We start from the raw sequence: 26,083 nt of genomic DNA, 5'->3' as shown, positions 1-26,083 counted from the left end.
AGCTGTCTTCTCCTTAGCTGGGAAAGGAGATGGGAGACCTTTGGAAAGCAATGCAACTGGCAACTTGATTTGTGAACCACTGTAGGCAAACTCAGCCACACCGACATGCATTTGCTGTTTCATAATTAAGAATGCTTTATGAGTATTTTTCCATTTTAACTTGCATGCATTTTGTGCTTGAGTTTAATGTGTATACTGGCAGCGGCGGAGGAAGCCGCTCGGGCACCTGGGGTGGTGAGCCCAGGGGCAGGGCGAGCCGCCCATTGGGATGTGGCACACCACGGGGCCTTCGGAGTCTGCCTGCCTCCTCCCACTCAGCCGCCCTACAGCTGGGGGGGGGGGGGAGGCAGCAGGCGGACTGTTTGGGCAGCACGGAGCCTGCGTACACCCAAGCCACCATGTCAAGACACATGGCTCAGGCATGCTGCAAGACCCGTGGTGAGTGCCTGGCATTTTGTCACACACACCCCAGTGGTGACACCTGGGGTGGCCCGTACCTACCGCAGCCCTCTTCCTCTGCCCCTGTGTACTGGTACAATCTAGTTCAGATGAGGCCTTAAGTCAGCTCATGTTTACTTGCCACATCAGGTCTATTTCTGATTGCCTCCTCTGTTACCTGAGACAGACCCCATTGACTTCCCATCCTGTTTTGCAGAGCTTGATAATATTAAGATAGGTTTCCAAGCAGTGTTTAGATATCTTTGAACAGGGCTGAGTTTCAAAAGCTTTTATCTGAAGTTAATTCACATATCTGATATTATTGATGTTTGAGAGGGAGAAAACACCTAAATTGTTGTTATTATTCTTTTTACAGATGCAAATATACTGTTATGATTCAAATCAGTTTGTGGATTTAGATAAGGCAATTGAAGGAAATGGGAAATTAAGAGCTTTATCTATTTTATTTGAGGTAATCATCATTTTGCATATTGTTCATCTTAACTCAGAAATGTAATCATTTCCATCTTAAAGGTAAGCATTGTACTTTGTGTGTGTCTTATTGCTAATTAATTTTCCATGAGGAAAAGCAAGCCTTATCCACTGAAATATTTTAGCATTCGGGGTTTTTTGTGTGTGCACATATGCATCAATACGAATATAAATATACTACGTTATAATTCAAGATATAACAAATTAATAAAAGTGTAGACTTGACTTAAGAATAAATCATGCAATATTTCTTCAACAGGTTGGTCTGGAAGATAATATGGATTACAATTCAATTATCGATGGAGTGGCCAGTGTTAGTCGCTTTGGTGAGTTAGTGGTGTAACATGAGAAACCATATGCACAATTATTCATTTGAATACACTGACAGTGCAATCCTATTCTTGTCTACTCTCAGGAGTAAGGTCCATTGAATTAATGTTAAGTGGGTATAGGATTCCCCTAGAAGTGATGTGAATTTATGAAGTCTTGATATGCCACATTTGAAACTGAATCGATATGCGTATTGATTCTTATAGCCTTTCATAAATATACCTGTAAGGGCCGGGAAGGGGCATTGGGAGCTAATTTACCAGGCATCAGTGCAGAGCCCTCTCTGCTGCCACCATCTGAATTGAACAGTCTCATTCACTTCAGCTGAGGAAGTGAATTTGTCTGCACACGCATTCCATTGCATTTCCAGATGTGCTTCTGAACTTGAAGTAAATGGAGATGCCCACATACTTATGAGATCCAAATCTTTTAATAGCTGGGTGCTATGTGTACTGTGTTTAAATTAATGATAAGGCAGCCATTAATTTTATTGTTTTAGGAATTCTGAACTAAGCCCTTTTTAGGGAAGTTTATAAATTTTGGACTGTTCTACTACAGTGTAATGGGACGCGGGTGGTGCTGTGGGTTAAACCACAGAGCCTAGGACTTGCCGATCAAAAGGTCGGCGGTTCGAATCCCCACAACGGGGTGAGCTCCCATTGCTCGGTCCCTGCTCCTGCCAACCTAGCAGTTTGAAAGCATGTCAAAGTGCAAGTAGATAAATAGGTACCGCTTCAGTGGGAAGGTAAATGGCGTTTCTGTGTGCTGCTCTGGTTTGCCAGAAGCAGCTTAGTCATGACCCAGAAGCTGTACGCTGGCTCCCTCGGCCAATAAAGCGAGATGAGCGCCGCAACCCCAGAGTCGGCCACAACTGGACTTAATGGTCAGGGGTCCCTTTACGTTTACTACAGTGTATTCCTATAGTCAGAATCCAAAGACGTGAGTGAGCCTTTCCTGCATTGGCTCCAATGCTTTGGGACACCCAAGAGGCATCAACAGTAACAGGTTTTCATTCCTTTTTTGTTTTTGTTTTGGCATTTCCCGACCATTAGGTGTTAAGACTGCACTGCTCTGTATTTTAATTCGGGATTTTTATTGTGATAATTCTACGATTCTATCAGTATGCATTTTGGCTTTGTGGCATTATGTTTTCTTATTTTGTGAAACACTTAGTCTTTTATATATTAAGCAGTCTGTAAATTAACCAAATCAATCAAAATATAACTATTGTGTACTCTTGTTCAGTTAGGAAACAAAGATTCAAGCACTTTGCCCTCCTTTTATGGACTGGAAACAAAAGTGGCTCAGAGCTGTGTAAGACTGATTTCTTTGTGCCATTGATACATTCAATTTCACAGTCCAGAAAGTGAAACCGGATACTGTTTTTCTGAGCTGTAAACCTCTTTTAATAAATACGAGTCATTTTGTCAGTCTTGCGATGGTGGCAAACTGGACAAACTCTGGAGAGGATTCCTATCAATCTTTTGTGAAGTGAACATTATCTATCAAAACACACATTTTAGTTTGATACATGTATGGAAGTGTCTAACACGATGGCAAAACACTGCAACTTAGTGGAAGCATTTTTGCTCAGCTCTGCTGACAGAGTTCAGTGCCATTATATAAGAACAAAGAAGGTACTATTAAAATCTTACATCAGGAAAGTTCCTGTGATTCCCGTGTTTGGGAAAGATCCAAGCAGCCAATAACAAAATATTAATACATTTCACAAAGAGATTCATTCAAGAATATTATAATAATAAGAATATTAAAATCATGTCTTTGACAACGTGAATTGTTGGGAAGGGGTGTAGTCAGATTTATTGTTCTTAAAGAAGGAATTCTCTTTAATTCCCATTCCTTGCGGAATTGCAGCAGGGCAGCGGTTACCACCAAACAAAGCTGTGATAAAGGGGGCAGCTGCCTGCTCCTTCCATCTAGCTTCAGTGCAATGGGAGAGGCTGTTTCCTGCCAGGTAAATGTTCAGGAGGCTCCAGGAGCCAATCGGATGCAAGCAGAGGGGTGCAACCTCAGAGCGGACCTGAGTGAAGACTTCATCCCTCTGGTCTGCTCCCTACCTATATGAACCAGGCACACTGAGAAAGAAGCACCTCAATCTCCACTGGATTCCCACCCATCCACCCTTTGTTCTAGTGGCAGAATAAGTGGCCTCGTGATAAACAAGCTATGGAGATTATTGGTCACCATGTTCAGAGCCAGGGACAAGTTTTCCTTGAAGACTAATTGGGCCTACCTCATAGCAATCTTCCCAACTTTTGGGCAAATAAGGCACTGTGTTGAATCCTTAGTCCAGGCAGGCAGGGGGTGCCCCCGCTCCTGCCCCACTATAATGGGGTATCCCCTTTAAAGGAACCTTGGCACCTCCTGCCAGTGATCAGAGAGAGTTGCTCGGATGTTGAGCATGCCATATGGTGATGCCTGGCAATGGTCAACCTCTACTGTCCATCAGCCAGTGGGGAGGCTGGTTGATTTTCGGATACACACCCAATGTCTATGCCAAAACCTCCTCATATCTATAATCAATGAAAATTGTGGCCTTATTTGATTCCAGTATTGGACACCCCTTCCCCATGGCTCCACTATGCAGAGGCCCACAAATGAATTCTCTCTGTGCATCCAGGAGCCTCCAGTTTGAACTACCAATAAAGGCAGTCTAGCTGAGGAATACCCTTTAAGCCAGGCTTCCTCAAACCCGGCCCTCCAAATGTTTTTGGCCTACAACTCCCATGATCCTGAGCTAGCAGGCTCAGTGGTCAGGGATGATGGGAATTGTAGCCTCAAAACATCTGGAGGGCAGAGTTTGAGGAAGCCTGCTTTTAAGCCCTAGTCCTGCCCTGGCTAATATCCTAAGAAAGAAAGACTCTCTGCAGCTGCTGCTGCATACTTTTCTTGCAGCAGTGCTTCCTAGCATTTCCTGGGAAGAGATGAGACTGCTCTCCCATCTTTTTTCCTTGGTCTCTGCCATCAGCCGTTGTTTTTTTTTATTGCCGTAGGGGTGAAAGTTACTGTGCATAACTTTATACTCACTTGACATTGACTTAATTTGATGAAGCTGTCACAACTGTAAGTTCTTATGATAATATTTAAAGTATGGAGCTTATGAAAGCAATCTTAAGATATCAGAAAGACAGCTATGATGGAAGAAGGAAGGTAGCTATTATTCGAAGCCTCTGAATTTAAAACTAAATACTGCAGGCGGCACAGATTTGGGTTTAATGTTCAGAAGAACATTCCAGCTACAAAACCAGCTGAACAAAGTTGTGACATCTCCACTACATGCCTTAGAACTGATGTTAGTAAATTACTTGGGTTGCTGGTCATTGTTGTTGACATCCTTCAATGTCTCGAGAGACAATGCCGTGCGCCTCCGTGGGTGAAGTCAAATTGCTACGTTAACAGCACCAAAGTGGCACAAACTAGGGCACAAACCTGAGCAATTTGTATGGAGGTCCTGAGCTGCTCATTCAACAAGACCCCCTCCCCATTCGGCCTTGGTAATGTGGCCCAAAGAAAGCAGAGCAATACATCTGGCACCAGCTTGGCTGCAGGAGTGGCTGGAAGCAGTGGCGTAGCGTGGGGTGTGCAGCGGGGGCCGGCTGCACCGGGCGCAACATCTGGGGGTTAGGGTTAGGGGGCGCAAATCCACGGGTTAGGGGGCACAAATTACTTGCCTTGCCCCGGGTGCTGACAACCCACGCTACGCCACTGGCTGGAAGGAGGCACACAAGGCATCATTCAAACGTCTTAGGGACTCCATTTTGGATTTGTGTAGTGTATACTCAGCCTTTTCTTCTCCCAAAGATATCCTGCGGGGCAGCGGAGCTTTAGGATCAGAGTCTTCCTTTTCCTAGATGGGCTGCTGGCCACTGTGTAAAATATAAGAACTGACAGCAGAACCCAGGGACTGGGAACAGTATCTAAAGGGCATTTTTCACACATGTATAATTACTGTCGTGCTTGGCTATGAATACAAAGTAGGCAGCCAGCAATGCAAGAAAGGTTAAACAAAGAGAACTCAAAGTGAAAGGACTCTAGTCAACCTTTCAGTTTTCAAAACAGGCAAGGATCAGGGCAGCAGGTGTGTGAGGCACCTTTCTACCCAGTCAAAATATGTAGTGCAACCCTCCCCCCCGCCCCCCAAATAATTTACTGAATTGTGTTTATATATAAATAACGTTTAGTTTTTGTTTTCCTGCAACCCTCACAGTAACTAAGCTCACAGTGGGATGATTCCTTTGTTACTGTTTAAAAAATATTGTTTGGGCTCTGCTTTTATTTTATGCATCCTGGATTTATGCATATCATCACTGTTTACTTGCAAATTATATTTTGCAGGGAAGAAAACTGAATTGGAGCCTTTCATCTTGTTGAACCTATTGCCAAATGCAACAGACAAATATTACACGTATAATGGATCTTTGTCGACTCCGCCCTGCTCAGAGACAGTTGAATGGATTATATTCAAAGATACTGTTAACATTTCAGAAAACCAGGTAACTTACATAATACATGTCAAAGAAATAATTATTTTAATCGCACGCACAAAAATATACACAACATTTTCACTGTACTGGTGGCATTGAGTACTGAAGTATGTGTACACACATGTCCCACTTTATGAACATTCACAAAGCAAAATTTCACTTATCCGAACACAAAGAATTAGTACACAAACCTCATTATACGCTAAACTAAAACACAAAGGAGGGGGAAAGAACTATGAGAATGTAAATGCTGCCTTTTCAATATATGTTGCATGAGAGTTATGACCCAATCACAACAATGAGTACAATGCAAATACTGATTTTTCCATCACCCTAAAAGTGCCTTTCGTTAGTATAGTTTATGCAGAGCTGTTTCTGAAGAAAACTCCCTGTGTGACTGCATTTATTGCATTTTTGCAGCTGTCAGTATTTTGCGATGTCCTTACCATGCAACAATCTGGTTACGTGATGCTGATGGACTACCTGCAAAACAATTTTAGAGAGCAACAGCATAAATTTTCCGGCCAGGTGTTTTCCTCATATACTGGAGAGGAAGTAATTCATGAAGCAGGTATGTCTTGCTAACATGCTTACTTGACAGATATGACCATAATCTTAACCACAACAAATTGCTTCTATAAGAAATATATGGGCTCTGATTCAAATCCACACATGCACAAAACGGTCAGGAAATCAGTCATCATGCCAATTAGCTGTTTGGCAGGGGGGAAAGAGTTGTGTGTGCTTTAAATTAAATCCAGACCCACCTGAACAGCTGTTCTTTGTGATTGTTTGCTTTCAGAGTGGGACGGTATACATGCGGTCCTGGCAGCTATATTGGCTGTGGGGGGCAGGGCCTGTATGCACAGTGACAATTTTTATGCATTTTTTCAGTACGCGCATATTTCCCCCAGTTGGATTTGGTATCAAGCAACAATTGGGATTTTTTTTACTTATTTTTTTTAAAGCCTTACTTTAAAAATTCAGTACAACAATGAAATGGTCATATAGCTTCAGAGACGACAGCGTGTAATAAAAACTGTACAAGTTGCCAGTTGTGTTCTTTGCCCTCAGAAAAGCACCTTTCCTGTTAAATCAAAGAAGATTTTACTGTTCATCACTAATGTGCATTGAATGGCATATGTATTTCCATTTCTGTTTTTTCCATTGATCAGTAATAAACCTGCAGGCTTTTGCAGGTTTTGGTATAAGCGAAGTCTTGTTTCTTATCTGTCATGCCTATATTTTTTCCTAACTGTATTTTTTAAAAAAATGTTTTATTGTGGTTGTGGTTTTAATTTATGTAACCTGTCGAGTGGGGCATAAGCCTCAGAATGGCAGGGTAAAAAACCAGCTTATAAATCATCACTGTTGAGCCCTTGTGATTCCCTTTCCCATTTCAGAAACTTAGCTAAATGAGTCCACCCGAAAGTCACAAAATGGCATCTCTTCTCTTTAATAGTTTAATCAGTTTAACAATAAGCTGGTGTTTTCAATGAGATAAATTACCAAGAATAAAGTGAGCAGTAGTGGTTATAAGTAGCTAGGATAAGGATGAGGTTGTACATAAAATAAAAATGTGGTAAGTTCTTTGAGTTCTGCATATTATAGCTCCATATAGAATTAGTGGGCATTGAAAAACACTGCTTTTATTTGTTAAATGAGTACTTAAATTTTAATTATTATTTATTTTGCACCAGAACACCAGTTGTGTCTGTTCCTTTTGTGCTGTAGGTCCTGATACTATGCTTTTTTTCTTTTCTTTTTTGACCTTGTTCTAACTGCTAGAACAGGGGCTGCAGCTGTTTCACTTCCCTCCTTAGTTTTGTCCCATGACTGAACATCCATTGGGGGGTTGCTGTTATCCCCTATTTTGTTCGTTGCCTTTTATCTCCAGCAGCTGTTTGGATTATTCTCCTTGGCCAGGTGGCATGGATTAAGCTAGAAAATAGGAAGATGACTGAGATGCATAAGAATCTTGAGGAACTGAGGAGGCATATCCATCTGGTTTAAGTCTAAGTACATACAAAGTTCCATCTCATCACAACTTGCCTTTTCACAGTAACCTCCTTGGAAAGATTCTCATGGGACCAAGCACTCACATACATCAGGTTCATGAGTCCAAACAAAAATGAATTTCGTTTTATTGGCACCCCTTCTGCATGCAGGAGTTCCAGTGTTTACATGGAGTGGAAACAGAGCTCCATACAAGCCATTTTTCACTTGTCAAACAGCACCTTCAGGCTATATGTGCTTCATACTTTTCATTCCCAGCCTTCTTTAAAAAGAGAAATCTTTGCGCCTCCATGTGTGGCAAGATTCATGCAGTTTTGGTGCCATTGCTTGTGCATCTGTCTTCAGCAGAGCATCTCTGAATTGCTTCAGACATTTCAAAGAACCATAGGTATAGGAAGCATGAGTCACCCTCAGTTTGTTGTTTGTTTTGTTTGTTTTTAGCTTCATTTTATCTACAATCTTTATTTTGCACTGCTTAAGTAGCTCTTTAATTGGCTTATAAATCTTACGAATAGAAATATAGCAACATACAATGCTCTTCATTGATCACGCATATGTGCAGACTTCTCTCTGTATCCCCAAGAAGCTTGGGTTGATAGTATAGGGCTCAAAATCCAATATGCAATCCTAAACACACTTGTTAGGGAATAATCTCTGTTGTCCTCTTGTGAGATTTACATCTGAGAACGCATGCCTAAAATTGCATTCACGGCCAATCCTGAATTTTGAGATTTGCCAACTATGTGAGCGCCAGTGTGGTGTAATAATAATAATAATAATAATAATAATAATAATAATAATAATTTATTATTTGTACCCCGCCCATCTGGCTGGGTTTCCCCAGCCACTCTGGGCGGCTTCCATAGAAACCAAAAATACACTAAAATATCACAAATTAAAAACTTCCCTGAACAGGGCTGCCTTAAGATGTCTTCTGAATGTCAGGTAGTTATTTATCGCTTTGACATCTGATGGGAGGGCATTCCACAGGGCAGGCGCCACTACCGAGAAGGCCCTCTGCCTGGTTCCCTGTAGCTTTGCTTCTCGCAATGAGGGAACCGCCAGAAGGCCCTCGGCGCTGGACCTCAGCGTCCGGGCAGAACGTGTAGTGGTTAAGAGCCGTGTAGTGGTTAAGAGCAGTGGACTCGTAATCTGGTGAACTGGGTTCGCATCTCCGCTCCTCCACATGCAGCTGCTGGGTGACCTTGGGCCAGTCACACTTCTCTGAAGTCTCTCAGCCTCACTCACCTCACAGAGTGTTTGTTGTGGGGGAGGAAGGGAAAGGAGAATGTTAGCCGCTTTGAGACTCCTTCAGGTAGTGATAAAGCGGGATATCAAATCCAAACTCTTCTTTTATGTGTTGATCCATAATTTAAAATCTACCCATAATTCATTTCTATAGGAAAGAGAGAGATGATAATTAAATATTAGAGTTTGGTTCCATGGGCATAGCCAGGATTTATTTTTTGGGAGGAGGGCTGGCTTTGTGTTGGGGGGCCACAACTGAGATATCTGCAATGCAATTGGTCAGCCCGAATCAGCATAACAGTGGTGAGCTCCCTTTGCTTTGTCCCAGTTTCTGCCAACCTAGCAGTTCAAAAGCACACCAGTGCAAGTAGATAAATAGGTACTGCTGCGGCGGGAAGGTCAACAGAGTTTCCGTGCACTCCGGTTTCCGTCACGGTGTTCCATTGTGCCAGAAGTAGTTTAGTCATGCTGGCCACATGACCCAGAAAGCTGTCTGTGGACAAACGGTCGCTTCCTCAGCCTGAAAGCGAGATGAGCGCTGCAACCCCATAGTCACCTTTGACTGGACTTAACCATCCAGGGGTCCTTTAGCTTTTTGTATCATACAGGTTTAATACTGGAAATGAATATTGAGCCTTGAGTGCCCTCTTGTGTTCAAGAGCCAAATTCTTAGATGATTTTATACACACACACACACACACACACACATATATATATAACATCTTCCATTAATTGAAATCATTTTAATGAAAACTGACCATTCTAGTGGCTTATTAGGTGATGGATTTAATTAGTGTCAGCCTTAAGGCCAGTGCCTATATCTGTGTGGCTGCATTTTAGCCACTTTAAATCCAGCCACACAGAAGTTGTTCCAAATGGCAGTGCACTAATACCTCCACAGACCTGTCTTTCTGCTTTGAAGTGATGAAAGCAATACACTCTGCAATGTAATCAATTAGATACCAACAGTTTCAACATGCATACCAGCCTCTATACAGATGGATCCATAATCTCCACGACGTGGCTGCTTGATAATATGACTCTCTAATAATATGACTCTATGATAATTTAGTGACTCTCTTGAGTTGGCTTTTAAGGTGAAGAAAGACTTAACATCTATTCTGTTTTTTAGAGATATGGGGCCACTTTCCTCCTTAGATTTCCTCTGGGGAAGATAAGGTTCTAGCTAGTCATTGAAACAGAAGCAATCTCTGCCCCACCCCCCCAAAAAACACACCTGTTCATCAAATTCAATGTCAGCAAAACAGGAGAAGTGAATGAGAAAAAAAGCTGCCATGATATTGAAGCCGTAGTCTGCATTCGTCAAAATGCATTTTTGTTGCATTGTCTTTGCAGGGGCAAGGCTATGAGAGTGTGGCTATGGGGTTGTAATGACGTATACCTGCTCTTCAGAATTTACTGCTACAACCACTCCTGAGACAGCATCTGATTTAGGGGCCTATAGCCTGTTCTTTCAGTTGTGAAGCCAGGAGGATGCTGGGCTCACCCTATAGCTGAGGAACATGTTGTGGGTTTCCTTTTATTTATGTTGTATATGTATCATGACTTTCTTTAACACGTAATAACATGGTTTTGTTTGTGTCGTTTTCTTCTAAGTTTGCAGCTTAGAGCCAGAAAATGTTCAAGCTGATCCAAAGAACTACACCAGCCTTCTGGTTACCTGGGAGAGGCCACGAGTTGTATATGACACAATGATCGAGAGATTTGCTGTTTTTTATCAGGAGTTGGAAGGAGAAGACCAGACAAAGCATGAATTTCTAACAGATGGGTATCAGGACTTGGTAACTGACCACTTTTATTTATTTATTTATTTGGTTCAAAAACAAAGATAGTGATTCACTTACAAATCCTTATTGCGAGGGACTGTTTTGCTAACACTCTGCATGCTGGTTGCCCTCTCTCAATGATAACTTTAATTACCCATGGTGATATTTATATAACTGGTACAATGCACTTCTCACAGAGGGTAAGCTTTGGGCCAATGACAGAGCCATCATTCACATGTCTGCCCTATTCACATGCTTTAACTATGAAAGGAACAGCTGGTAGGGGGGCACTGAACTCTCCTTGTCCCTCTAACCTCTCCATGTTTGCTCTGCTCCAGGCAACTTTATCTCAGCTCTGAGACTAGAAACAAACTAATGAATTGAGAAAATCAGCCAGAGCTGAAGGAATGGGTTTCTCTGCAGTCAGTCTGAAACGGGACCCAAAATCCACATTTTTCCTCCTCCAAGGGGGGTGGGGCGGGAAGTAAGATGTGCCTGATTTAGGATTTGACTTGTCTCCCTTACACATTCCTTTTACTGTTAAAGGAAGACCAATCCGCTCCCTACTTTCTACATGAATGGGGCAGGCACATCAAAAGAAACAAGCATCCATCACCATTGAGTCTGATTTTGTGGCTAAGCCATGTGAATTCATTTTATTCTGTGTAACTTTGGGCAACAGTTTTGCCCGTTGTCAGTTTTATCAGATGGGTATCAGTTCTGACCATTACATGCATGTGTATTACTTGGGGGGAAATGTTGCACCTGAAGAGTATTTCTTATTATAGGGGTTATTAAGAGTTGGGAATGTAGTTAACATGCAGAAGCCTGAGGCAAGAAAAGAAGCAGGTGTGTTGAATGTGCATAATGTAGTTAATTGTCTTCTTTCCTTCCAGGGGGCCATTCTGAATAATCTGCTGCCTAATACAAGTTATGTTCTTCAAATAGTTGCCATTTGTGCTAATGGTCTCTATGGAAAACACAGTGATCAAGTGATTGTTGACATGCCTTTGGATGATCCAGGTAAGTGCACTTTTTCTCTCTCTATGAAAACCCACAAGAGTCTTATTTGCAAACCAGCTGAAAATGCAGTGCTATGGAATTTCAGTATCAATGGTTTTCATTTGACATTTCTGAGCTTCTCTGTTTCCTGACATTTCCTTAAGTGTAAACATTGGGTGTTCTGTTATTTCAGATTATGAACCATAATAATGGCAATGTTCCACAGCCACTTTGATTATGGTTTCTGCCTGCTGCTGGCTAAGTTATTTCAATGTAGTTTTATAAAACCTAGGTTCAAATGCCTACTTAACCATGACATAGCTGAACCATCTATTTCACATGGTCAAATAAACTGTCAGTTGCTAAATTGCTTGTATATTAAATAATAGCCCATGTACTAGTAAAAAGAAATTGCTGAATGTGATTCCATTGATTTTGAAATCTTATTGCATGTTGCTGCTTTGAAATTCTACTTCAGTGCAAATGTGGTGATGGAATTCCCTTGCTTCTTAATGTTGGACAGCAAAATTCAAAAGAACTAACTATTACATTTTGTTTACTTCAAAGCTCTATTTTCACTCCTTTATGTGGAATACACTATATTAGTGGTTTGGTTTATTTCTGTTGAACTACTCATCCTAACTTTATTCTCTGAATTCAGAATAGTTGAATAGTTACCGCAGCTTAAGAAATTTGCATTTTAAAATTATATAAACATATAGATTTTCACCCTCATCCTTACATAAATAGTGCAAATTGAATAATACACGATAATAATTTTTCATAGTCTAAGGCAACCTACCCAGAATGGCACAGAGAGTTATCAGGAGGGGTATAAGCTAATTCCTAAACAATTTTCTACAAGAGTCTCTGGACCAGAGGATACATGAACATCCTACCATTTCCCATGAGTATGATATCTTGGGTTGCTTAAGGATGCTTGTACAGGCTTTAATTTTCCATATGCTTTTCGCTCTCCTAGGATACTTCTCAGCAGTTTCAAAGCATCAAATGCCATAAATGAATTTATATTCTGTGTTTGATCTGAGGTGGGAAGCAAGTCTTTCCCAGTAATTTGCCTTTCTTTTATCACCATTTAGCAGCCCGTGTTTTATTGGCCTGGTAGAGCTGTTATGACAAAGTGTGAGGACTTGTGGAATATACTATTAAATCCTGAACATTTCTGCTCAGAATGTAAATCTCATTAAGTGTATTAGGTGCTTACTCCCAGTTATGTGGGTATAGCAGGAGTGGGGAACCTTTGGCCCTCCAGATGGTTCTGAACTACAACTCAGATCAGCCCTACCAAGCATGACCAATGGCCAGGGATGATGGGAGTTGTAGTTCAGCAACATCTAAAAGGCCGAAGGCGTCCCACACCAAGGGTATAGGATTACAGTTTTGTTTATCTTGGGAGTACAATACAAACAATACGTATGAAGTAAATGGAGAAAGACAACTTAATCAACCTTTCAAAGAAGAGCAGTCTTCATTTGGTCCTCAAAAATAGCTACATTTGTATTTTTACATCATTCCACCGTGAAATCAAGAACTGTTGAGCACACACATCCCCAAATTACAGACTGGAAGCTAAGTTAATACTAGTAATGACTAAGAAGAGTTTGGATTTGATATCCTGCTTTATCACTACCCGAAGGAGTCTCAAAGCGGCTAACATTCTCCTTTCCCTTCCTCCCCCACAACAAACACTCTGTGAGGTGAGTGGGGCTGAGAGACTTCAAAGAAGTGTGACTAGCCCAAGGTCACCCAGCAGCTGCATGTGGAGGAGCGGGGAATTGAACCTGGTTCACCAGATTACGAGACTACCGCTGTTAACCACTACACTACACTGGCTCTCCTCACTTTCCCTTAACCCCTATTTTTTATCATATTGTGTACCAATTAGTTTCCCCAAGTGCAATATCTTTTCTTACTGTTCTGCCGCCACCTTGCAAAACCCTGATCTTACCCACTGAATTGGATCTTATCAGATGCCTGGAGAATCCAGAGGGAGATCTTGTTGTTGTTGGCCACCAACAAAGAAGACTAGGCAAATTCATGGAGCTTAAGGCTATATTGTAGCAAAGAGCCATGATGTCTATGCTCTGTCTCCACAGCCTGAGGGAGAAATGCATCTGAATACCAGTTCCTGAAAGCCCCAGGACAGCTCTTGTGCTCAGGTCCTGCTTACCAGTTTCCCACAGGCATCTGGTTGGCCACTGTGAGAACCGGTTGCTGATCTAGATGGTCAAGCGGCCTGATCTAGCAGACTCTTCTTTTGTTCTTAAGGTTATATTTCTCCCCTTGTAGAAAGGCATAAGAAGGCTCTGTTTCTCATGCGGACACATGTTTTCTTTATGTACCAAACATGATTATGGAAAGCCAGGAAAAGGTCTTTGGTCTTTTGTTTCCCACCAACTTGTTAGAATACCATTTTATAGCACGATCACAACTTGCAGATGTTTTCTTGGAATATGTTCAGATGATTGAAATTGCTCCAGGTTTTGATCTAATCCAAAAAAGAGAGTTGGATTATTTGTTAAATTAGCTGTCTCCTCTTGATTACTCCCATTCTTAATTTCCTGCATGATTTCATTTGTTGTCTCCAGTTCCTCCTTTTCTACATGCCATGTTGAATATTCCTTAAATAGATTCATGGGCGTTTCTCTTTGGAATTGGCAGCCGATCACACCCTCAAGACAGTGCAAGTCTCTTTTTGAACCCTGGGCAGAGAGTGAAGCAGATGGTTCCCTTCCTTCTCAACCCCTCATGCTGAATTGTCCCTATTCATCTTCCCAAATCTTCAGAACATGCAAGACACAAATCCACATATCAACACTGTGCTGGACTTCTGTCTCCAGACTGATTTTTCTCTGATTGCAGTGGAAAATTTATGACTTCTTGAGTTCAATTGAATAGTGCAGGCATGTCCAACTCCAAAGAGACTGAGATCTACTCCCACTTTTAAAAAATCTGGCAGTGATCTACCCATTGGATTGACCAAAGTTGTTGACCTTTTTGGGGGAAGCCTTCACTATAGAAGTTACTGAGCGTTTTTTTTGCAGAGGAAGAACTAAGTTGTTGAGCTTTATATTTATTATTATTATTTTGTGGGTGATCGGTCAGGATCACATGATCAACTGGGATCAACCAGGGATGCCCTGTGATCAATCGGTTGATCGTGATCGACCGGTTGAACATGCCTGATATAGAGGATGGCATGGTAGGGCTGTGCTGCTAACTTGGTCCCTCTCTAACCAAGTTGCTATTGAATACAATAACAGAGAGGTTGAGGTTGCGGCAAGGCTAGCACAGTGCAAATGCACCAGCAGGAGCCTCAGAAGTGTCGATGGTCTTGCTTCCTTTTGTACTCTTGCTTGTTGCTTCACACATTTGTTTTTAGGTGTAATCCAGGCTGCTTTGATCAACATGGAGAGGAACTCTATTTTTGTATAGCTTCCAGAATCTATCAAAACACAATAAGAGAATTGGGGAAAGGGTGTGGGAAAGGTTTGTCATCCAGACTCAAAAGATCTTATCTACATAAGAAGTAGAGCCATGATTCCCAGCTTGGGGTACAGAGGGCTAGGAATATCAGTGGCTTCTAAGAATTGATGGTTGTGACGCCAGGTTGTTCACAAGAGGTTCTGGAGATGATGCAGCACAAAGAGATTAGGAAGCTCCCTGTCTGGTTCAGGGGATGAAACAGATGAAGGAAAGGAGATTCCATTGGTGCCAATTTGATAGATACTTTAAAAGCTACAGAAAGCCACATGCTGCTTAGTTACTGTGCTCGTCGTAGAGTAGCAATGCATGCCATTTTTCCTGAAGTGAACACATTGTCACGGTCCAGTTTACGGGCGATCGAAGTCCTGGATGAGGACGTCGGGACCAGGGGCAAGATGGCGGGGTGGGAGCAGGAACGAGAGTCCAGAAACCAGGGGTCCGAGTGTCAGGAAGCAGGGAGTCACGATGTCAAGGGTCCGAGGGTTGAGAAGCAAGGAGTCAAGAAGCCGAGGTCCGCGGATCAGGAAGCAAGAAGCCAAACTCAGCAAGGCAGGAAACGTGTTGCTGTGGCAAAGAGCCGAAGGGAAATGCTGACCTTATATCCCTTTCCAACTCTTGCCACCAGGTGCAGTGAGTTACCAAACGGTCTCACCTGTGTGGCCTTGCCTTGCCTCTCCAGAACAAAGGAAGGCCCCAGTCCTGCGAAGCCCTACTTGTCACAGGGCCTGGCTCCTGTATGCACTCCTGACACACATTTTGTTGAAATCTGCCTCTAAAATGTAAATTGAAGTTTTGTTGATTTGTTATTGTTGTTGTCATAGGATTTCATTCACCAGTATGGTTTTTAATCATCCATTCATACAGTTCTAACTCCCTAAAGTATAAGTTCAAGCACTGCACAAAAGGGGGGGGGGAGAATGGGAAATTGAAATGGGGGAAGGTGGAAATCCAAGCCCAAATTCACTTTAACTGTTATAACAATCATGCTTTTCTGCAATGGAAATGAACATTGTTCAAAAAGTGTACTGAAATGCTACATAATATATTTTGGACCTGCAGTATAAATTATTCTAAATGGATATCCAAAAAAAATTTCATTACAAACAATTGAGAAGCCAGGGAATGTCATCATTATTTTATCCCTAGCCTCCTAATCTCCAGAAAGCTACCAGGTAAGACCATTTTTTTAATATTTGATGCATCTCAATCTATAGCTGCTTCTGCTTCTATGTTACTTCTTTACATATCAATCATTTGGGTCAATTTTGATTAGGGCCGTGGTAGTGATAAAGTGTGGGTTGGGCTGTAACATTTCCCCATCATCACCATCATTTGTTGCTAACTGTTTATTAAGAAAAAATCCCACCTTTGCAATACCTGCTCCACCAGTATTTTTTTTAATTGTTCATTTAAATACAAGAACAGCATATAACTACAGTAACTTGTCCAGTGGTACATTCTTATTAAATTTCATAGGCCACTTAAGTAGTACACAAGCAATACACTTGTTTATGTATTATCAATTCAAGTAGCCTCTCTGCAGAGATTCTTGTGTTGAGGGTGGAATAAAAGTATCTTCTGTCTTGTTTGTTTGTTTTAAAAGCTGGCAATCATCTTTAAATAAAATATGGAAAGCAACAAACAAAGAATGAAAGAAATTTAGAGACGGGAGCAGCACAGATTTTTTTAGTAAAAAAACTTGCAAATTCACTATAGTTAAAAATAAGCTGAATTTGGCAGGTGGGTTGGCTGCCATAAAAGGTATTTGTAATATGATGAAAGGACATCAGAGGTGCAAAGCATGTCCATTTCCTGGGTTTAAGAGATGCATGCACACACAGAGATCTGCAATTAACCACAAGGGATGGGGGTTTCCATATTGTAGCTGTCTCCCCCCGCCCAACCTTCCATGGCTGATTTAATCCAGGAAGCAACATGGGAAATATGTTTAAACCCACCTTCTGTTAGTGCTGTAGCCATGCACACACAGCTAATAAAACACTCACACTCACGTAGCTGCTTTTAAACAAAGAAAAACAACATCCAACATTATTTAACTGAAAAATTTACAGTATTTGTGCTCCAACATTGAACCACAAATTGTTTTTTGTTTTTTAGAAGGGATGTGGGTTGCGCTGTGGTCTAACCACTGAGCCTCTTGGGCTTGCAGATCAGAAGGTGGGCAGTTCAAATCCCTATGACAGGGTGAGCTCCTATTGCTCTGTCCCAGCTCCTGCCAACCTAGCAGTTTGAAAGCACGCCAGCGCAAGTAGATAAATAGGTACTGCTGCGGCAGGAAGGTCAACGGAGTTTCTGTGCACTCTGGTTTCCGTCACGGTGTTCCATTGTGCCAGAAGTAGTTTAGTCATGCTGGCCACATGACCCGGAAAGCTGTCTGTGGACAAACGGTCGCTTCCTCAGCCTGAAAGCGAGATAAGCTCCGCAACCCCATAGTCACCTTTGACTGGACTTAACCATCCAGGAGTCCTTTACCCTTTTACCTTACAAATTGTTGTTATATCTGCTCCCTACACCCATTCCCTATTACAACAAGGTTTGCAGAAGTTGGAGGGGTGAGAATGCTGATCATAGGGGTTTCTTGTAAAGAAAATATCTCTTTCCGGTCCATCAGTTGTTTTTTCACCCTTGAATATACGAGTGATGTTTGTTTGAGATTCAAATATTAGGTTATATAGTGCATATTTTTGTTTTATAGAAATTGAATTTCCCGAATTGACTGAAACTGAAGATTATGAGGTATTGTATTATCATGTACTTCACTTGCCCAATTACTGCCATACTCACACTCCTAGAGTTTAGCGGAATATCCATTGTGATCTCGGGTGGCCAGATTCAAAAGAGGACAGGACACTAGCTAGAGGAGAAATTTTCAGCAGGTGTTTTGTGTAACCTTCACCTTCTGAAAGCCCTCTTCTACCTATTGAAAGGTGTAAGAGACCTGTCCTATTTTGAATCTGCCCACCCAAATTTTAAAAGTTTGAACCTTGGATTGAAATGTGAAATTAATTTTTGCGTTTACAAGTCGAAGTTGACAAGGCCACCTTTGCGTAGTTTTTTGTTTTTTTAAAAATCAAATTAATAAAAAAGGTTGTGGTGTTTTTTGGTTTTTTTTAAAGACTCTTAAGGAGATATAGCATCCTTCCTACCACAGAGGATGGTCAAATGGGCATGCTGAGTTGAGCAGCAATCAGCACAGCTACTGCCCGTACACACAACTGAGTGTTAGTATAGCCCTTGAGAAACTAGGAACAAATTTACTGAGTTTGGGTATTGGGTATGTTGTGTGTTGATTCACCTACATCTAGGCCAAATCTGTATAAACATTTTCACTGTTGGCTTTATGGTTCTTCCTGAAAAACCATGTGTTAGGAGTGCTTTTTGCTAGACTAGGGAAAGTATGGCTCAGGAGAATGCTTTATCTCTCTTAATCTGGCCCTTCTAAGCAACTTCAGCCTTGAACAAATGCTGTGTTGCTTGACTATGCATTCAACAATGATATTTTGTGCCCGAAACAATTGCTGTTGCGAAAATTAAGTCAGAATTTACTTATTCTAAACTTGTTAAGTATAGTTTGAGATGACTATCTTCATTTTAAATAATGCCAAATGCCTAAACTGGAAGTTACTTCTCAATTTTTTAAATAAAAAATACATATGATTGTTGTTCTCTCCCCTTCAGTTGAGTTAGATTCTATGTATGATATTTAAGCAAACAAGCCTGTTTCCATTTCTGGGGGGCAAAAATCAAATGAATTATAATTTTGAACTAGCAGCTAATTTTTAAATATTTTACATTTTAATTGCCATTTTTCTTCCATAATGTGTGGAAATGCAAGCACAAAGACATGAGATTTCATTGTAACATATCTCCCTCTATTTGCATATCTTCTGATAAGACATTGACTTGTGTTTTGTATGTGTTTCTGTGTTGTTTTTGAAGGAGGAGGAGGAAGATGAAATCGAAGAGGCAAGGGCAGGGGTGGGTGAAGAAGCTGCCGTGATTGCTGGCACAGATAGTGTGGCAAACCAGATAAGGAGAAAAGAGTTCCAGTTTACGACGCCTAGCTACAGTCAGGACAGCATGGGGACAAAATTCAATGAAGCGGGAACAAACAGATACTTGGAAAGAGAGGAAGACCCATATGGGGGAAATGACCATTCCAAATCAATTTTTGATACAACTTCTCAATCTGCCACTGAAGTACCAAAGGAAGAAGAGGATGATTTCATGGAATCTCAGTCAGCTACTGCCATTGTCCCTCCAGCAGACAGCTCCACCAAAGGTAATGGGGAAGAATATGAGCATGATTTTTCTGACCATGAGACAACAAGAGCATCTGCTTCTGATAGTAATGAAGATGATATAGAGGTGTCTGCTTTTAAACCTGACCTAGACACCGAGGACTCTTGGGTTTCTGTTCCCACCACTTCTGCTACATGGTTAGTCACTGTGGAGACCTCTCAGGAAAACATCTTTAGTTCAGGAAGCCCAGAAGTAAGCATGCACGATGATCTCTCTCAAGACTATATTAAAATCCCGTCAGAAGATATAGTGCCTCCAAGAGCTGAAGATTCTGCAGAGAAAATGCCTGCAGTTGATGGGAATTTGTGGTATCATAATGGTACAGATATTACTGCTCTTCCATTGGATAGGAAGCAGCTCTTTCACATTAGTTCCCCAAATCCTACAACGGCACCTCATCCCAGTGGTCCACTGGTGTCACAAGATGCTTCAGTTGCGGATGTAGAATTGCCACATCCTTCTACTTTTGCTCTCTCCCCAACTGAGTTGTCCTCTTACTCTGTCTCTTCAAATTCTGAAGAACATGGCTCAGCTTCTGCTGCCAGTGAGGTACTCTCTCAGACAACTCAACCAGTGTATAATGGTGAGATACCACTTCAGCCTTCCTACAGTAGTGAAGTGTTTTCTCTAGTAACCCCTTTGTTGTCTGGCACTCAGATGCTCAACACTTTCCCCGCCGCATCAAGTAGTGATGTGACCTTGCATGCCACACCCATATTTCCCAGTGTTGATGTGTCATTTGACTCCACCCTGTCTTCCTATGATGATGTACCTTTGCTTCCATTTTCCTCTGCTTCCTCCAGTAGTAAATTGTTTCACCATCTGTATATGGTTTCTCAAACATTTCCACAAACTACTCCAGTTGTTGAGAGTGGTAAGGTGCCCCTGCATGCTTCTTTGACATTGGCGGACGGTGGCGAATTAATACAGTCAAGCCTCGCTCAATTGTCTGATGTGGTATCGCATCAGATGGCCCGTGCTGCTTCAGAGACATTGATATTTGGTCATGATAGAACTCGCTTGTTGTCTCAAGTTGAACCATCCAGCAGTGATTTAAATATGCATGCCCTGTCTACAGTGTCTGAACTTACCTATGCTTTATCTAGTAATGTGGGCACTCTCCAAAATGTTGCTGCTTATACGTCAGAATTTGTGCATGAGTCTGCTGACGCATTTCATCAGGGTCCGTTATTTAGCAGCTATAGCAGTGTGCTGGTGCATAAGACTTCTGCAATCTCGCAAGCTGATACTTTGCTGCAGCCTACGTGTTCTCTTGCTAGTGAAATGGATTGGTCTGAAGCAAATTCTGGTAGTGAGTCCCTTTTGCCTGACACAGATATTTTGTCTATGCGTAAAGCTTCTTCACCCGAATTGATATGCAGCACACCTGGGTTTAATGGTGATGTTGACATGCCTCACAAAAGTGGTGTAATAAATGAAAATGACAGAGAACTGCAAATTTCTTCTTTCAGTGAAATGGCTTCTACTGAAAGTGCAAAGACTGAACTTCCACCAGCAGTTTCTAATGATGAGATTACTAAGCAGGATACAACCTTAGAAGAAAAAATCATTGCTGTTTCTAGTGCAAAGGGAATCCTTCCAGTATCTTTTGCTTTTCCTGTTACTAAGGTGTTTGATTATGATGTTAGTAAACTCTCAGAAACTCATGTTCCTATTCAGCCTTTGCATGTTACAGCTCTAGCCTTTGACGATACTTTGCTTAAGCCTGTGCTTAGTGCATTCTCACCGCAAGCTTTCTCTACCCCTGCTTCTAGTGAAATACTGTCTCCTTCTACCCAGCAGTATTTTTATGAGGCTTCAGCTGCACTAAATAATAATGCATTGCTGCAAACTTCCTTTCAGTCTTCTGATGGTGATATACTGCATAGAGCATCTGTAACTGTGCCTAGCGATCCAGTACTGACTGAAAAAATAGCATGGGCTGATAATGGTAGTTCTATATTTGACCAAATATTGCACAAAATGGCACTAGATTCTGCTGTGAATAAAACAGTGTTGCATTACCCTTCAGCACCATCTGCTGCAAACACATCACATACCAGCAACCACCCCACAGATTCACCAGAAGATTTAAGTGTTGCCCATATAGGCACTGAATACATTTCACCCCGCTTGCTTAGCGATGAAGACACACACCAGGTTGCTCCTTCCTTGTACAATAATGGCATGTCATATCAGTCAACCAGTTTTGAAAATACAAGTGCCTTTCCCCTCAAAACAGTGAACACAGTGAATATCCCTGTTTTGCCGGCTGATATTTTACCAAAGACAGATACATCGGCTAACAGCCATAGCTTTTCAAGTGCTTCCGAAAAGGATGAGTTTCTCACTCCTCCCTCAACTACCAATATTATTGATATTGCCGTTCCTGTGCCTGAAATAATTTCTGATTCTGTTCAGCATACTTTTAAAGAAATACTGGATATGTATATTTCTGTTACACCTGGTTCTCCCAGCGCCGAAGTTGGTAAAACTTTAAACACTTTATTAGTTCCCAGTAAAGTAACCAGTGAGTTATCTACCACGGCCAGTTCTGGTACAGATTTGTGGTCTTCTGTTGTTGATGATGATTATGAATACGATAGTGGCCTGCCTGTAAACAGTTGTCACACATGCATTTCCCCTAGAGACACTCAGGAGGAGGTAGATGAGCCAGATACACAGGTAAACAATGCAAACGAGCAACATAATTTAATTATAAATCCAGATGTTGAAGCGGCTAAAGAGGAAGAAGAAAAAAACACAATTGCTCTCTCAGACCATGTGATAACCGATGAGGTGGACCAGCTGAAATACACACCAGCACCAGCTCTGGCTTGGAAGACAAAAACTAAGAAACACAGTGATCCAGCTGTATTGGATAATTACATTCAGACTGTTAGCAATCCCTTACAAAAGGCACCGGAACCTAAGTCATGGACGGTTTTTGCAAATGATGAAGAGAGTGGTTCTGGCCAAGGTCCTTCAGATAGCTTTAACGATAATGAGACTTCCACAGATTTCAGTTTTTCTGATGTTAATGACCATGACCCTGAAAGGGTAGTTGGAGCAGGTAACTCAGAAACAGAATTAACTTCTGGATCGCAGCAATCACCAGTAGCATCCATACCTAGTGGTCACTCATCAGTATTCAACGTTTCTGAGGCAGGTTAGTTATGGCCATCGGTTGTGTAACTTGCAGATCTGTAGCGTTCTTCTTCTACTTGGGAGGGAACCACATGGTAAAACGCAAATACATGACCAGTAGGAATTAGTATGACTATTTCAATTACAGGCATGGTGCAATAGTAAGATTGGGGGAAACTGAAATAGGTCTCTTGCATATACAACATCATATTCAAATCTGCAAGCCAGTTTTTTAATTTTTAAAAAGTCCCAAGTTGTTCTCAGTTAAGAGATGGCTAAGGGATATGTCTATACTGTGACTTAGACATATTTAACTCTCATAATCTTTGCAACTCTTCTCTTCTAAAGGTACTAACCAGTCTTAGATGTTCCTATCCTAGCCCTGTTAACTGCAGTTACATGCTCTGTGGCTTGACCAGTAGTATATATATGCACTAAATGCTAGTTCTCTTGCTTAAGACCTAAGGATGTTTCCACTTACTGAAAGACTGAGAAGTTCTATGTGGTCTGAAGGCATGATTTAATTATGTCTTATTGTGATTTTTAATTACATTTGTTTTTATATTCTTCCATGTTGGGTGATGTGAAAGGTAGCTGGCTACATAAATATTCATTTTGATTTTAATATGCTTAATAAATCTGCCCTAATTATTAGTAATACATTTCCTTCTGTAGTTGCAAAAAACTTGTGAAACATCACAAATTTGACAACTTCCACCAAGAACACCCATCTTAACTTTCTGATCTTTCCTGGCCAAATCAAGTTTTGTTTGTGCTGTCAGGTACTAAGAGTGAAAAAGCAATTAAAACTGAGCCTTATTGAAATACATTCTCTACTGGATTGCAAAATATCAGTTGTATATCAATTTAACTGCATCCTCAGAAGACTCTTTCACAGAGTTACAGTTCCCAGGGTTCTCTGGGCAAAAGGGATGGTAATGATTATATGATTATTGTCCCAAAGGTCCTGATGAAGTAGCTTTTGATATTCACACCTGCCCCTGATTAGCCAGGTGATCATGGCTGCTGATGGTCTGCGGCACAAATATGCTCTAATTAAAAATAGATGTGAGCTGATCAAACGGCATATTAAATTGACAACTGCCACTTAAGTTGGAAATCTAAAGACACTGAGGGTTTGGTTTTGTTTGTTTGTTTTGTTTACACATTTCCATTGTCTGTAGAGGGCAGTGTTACCCAACTAAACAAATATTTCAAATTCAGGAAATAGCAGGTGCCTGGGATGTAGGCCTTCTCCAGGGGCCTTAACCTTAATTGGGTGCATTTCAGGAATCTTAGTCATAGATATAGAACCAGAAGATTTAAGGAATATCCTGTAGCTATGCCTAATAGTTTGCTTCACTGAAGTATCGGGAATGGGTAAATCTGTCAATTTCAGTTGCTCTCAGTTTATCGTTTTTCTAATCTTAAGTTCAGTTTGCTCCATTTTTTAATCAGCTGTTGCCTTTTTTAAAAAAAAAAAGTGTGACAGTTCATATGCATTTTTATCCTCATTTCTCCTAATAAATGCTTTTTATTAGGTCATTTCCCCTGCCATGCATTTTTGTACATTGTTTTCCCCTATATAGTCATATTTTTTTTGTACGCAAGGACTATTGTGTTTTTCAGTTTGTGTATTAGTTTGGGGTGTGCAAATTTGGTAGTTTCCTATCAAAATGTGAACTAAACCATTTTCTCTCCCTCCCCATGTGCTACACAGCTTGAAAGATAATCAAATTAAAAATTTGATATATGAACAAACCAGGAGAGCCATATAGGTGTGTCATACAGAACTGCTTCAACATAAAATCATTCATCATTTAAAATGATGTGCTTTGTGTCCTGATTGTAGATACAGGAAAATAAGGAACCATGTTTTGAAAGAAAATGTTAAACTAGTTAATTATATAAATGATAGAAGTTCTAATTTGCTGTAATTAAAGGTAAAATGCTTCATTTGCAATTAACGCTAAAGGTCTCTAAAAGGATACTTCAAAAGCATTGTATATCATATTGCTTGGACAACATCACTTGTTAACGACTGAGCCTCCCATTGTCATTAGAGCACTTTCATGAGAACTATTTCCCTTCCGACATGTGCCTTATTTTGCTTTTATCATAACAGCAATTAAACACAGGTGCTTTCTATCAGGAGGTCTTTCGCTAATCAAGCAGAGCTGCCTATTAAATCTATTTTTAAAATGACAGCAACGACAGCGGAACGTTGATCTATAAAATTAGAAACCCTTCTAAGGGCAGAAAATAAATATTTTATTGTGTTGGTATTGTGTGATTTTCATATTCACTATTATTTTTCTTGTCATTCACTGGTTATATGTAATAAGAATTAAAATTGTTGTTATTATTTTATTTTATGTACTGCTTTACAGGCCAGAATTGCTTCCTAGAGTGCAATACTAACCCCCTGAGCACCACTGCTAGAGGGGGGTTAGGATTTTTTGTAGGTTTCGCTCTACCATTTGAAGGGTATCTGCCAATACAGAGGCCCTCGCTGCACTCACCAAAAGCAAGGGTAGTAGTAAGACCTCACTAGCCGCAGCCAGTAGAAGGCCCTCAAACTGGGCATTATGGGTTGGGGACAGTACTGGGCCAACCATGGTTCCACTCAGGACTTTTTTCAGCAGGAACTCACCAGAACTCAGTTCTAGCACCTCTCAGGGGGGTGCCATTGCCACTATAAGAGAAGGTGGTGAAGATTTTTCTGTAGTTTCTCTCAACGTCAGAACAAGCTTCTTCTGCTTAATTTTCTTGTGTGAGAATAGTGGTACTCTTAAACCAAGTTGGGAGCCCCACTTCTCAGTCACCGCTTAAAGACTGAAGTGTTTTATACATGTCTTTGACATCTATCCAGTAAAAAACCACAGTATTCAATTGAAATTGTGTGTATGCGTGCAAGCACACACACATCTCACTGAAATGACCAGAAATCCTTCCATGGTGCCTGTTGTCTACTCAGTATGCAATACTCCTTATGCACCCTGCCAACTAGAGATGCTATCAACAAACAGGCAGGGGGCAACTCTGAGGAGGATTTATCTAGCAATACACTAAGGCTTACATGTATTGTAAGGCAATACAGGACCAGGATAAAGTGTGGGAATCTTTGCTGGCCCCAGGCACCCCATTCTCCCCATCTAGATTTGGCCTGAAAGACCAAGAAAATGAGGGTGCTTAGAGGGTAAGTTGTCAATTTGTGACACTACACAAAATGGTTACTGATCATGGGACACATCTGTTAAGGCCTCAGGCTTCACTTCCAGTTTCCCA

The 26,083-nt window shown here is 41.2% G+C and overlaps 1 protein-coding gene across 8 annotated transcripts in view; it reads left to right on the top strand.

The window, feature by feature from the left end:
• Positions 1–26,083, top strand: part of PTPRZ1 (protein tyrosine phosphatase receptor type Z1) — a 111,070-nt gene that overhangs the window by 55,221 nt on the left and 29,766 nt on the right. For 4 of the 8 annotated variants that reach the window (XM_053405606.1, XM_053405605.1, XM_053405604.1 and 1 more), the window contains exons 5-12: positions 815–910; positions 1,190–1,256; positions 5,617–5,774; positions 6,186–6,336; positions 10,647–10,831; positions 11,713–11,839; positions 18,042–18,082; positions 19,286–22,817. In XM_053405606.1, the coding sequence (XP_053261581.1) occupies positions 815–910; positions 1,190–1,256; positions 5,617–5,774; positions 6,186–6,336; positions 10,647–10,831; positions 11,713–11,839; positions 18,042–18,082; positions 19,286–22,817 (4,357 nt within the window). The remainder of the gene's footprint in view (positions 1–814; positions 911–1,189; positions 1,257–5,616; positions 5,775–6,185; positions 6,337–10,646; positions 10,832–11,712; positions 11,840–18,041; positions 18,083–19,285; positions 22,818–26,083) is intronic. The other 4 variants (XM_053405609.1, XM_053405608.1, XM_053405607.1 and 1 more) reach the window with 2 other exon arrangements.

The sequence above is a fragment of the Podarcis raffonei genome, chromosome 10, assembly GCF_027172205.1.
Source record: "Podarcis raffonei isolate rPodRaf1 chromosome 10, rPodRaf1.pri, whole genome shotgun sequence".
Lineage (NCBI taxonomy): Eukaryota > Metazoa > Chordata > Lepidosauria > Squamata > Lacertidae > Podarcis > Podarcis raffonei.
This window is presented reverse-complemented; position numbering and strand designations above follow the sequence as displayed.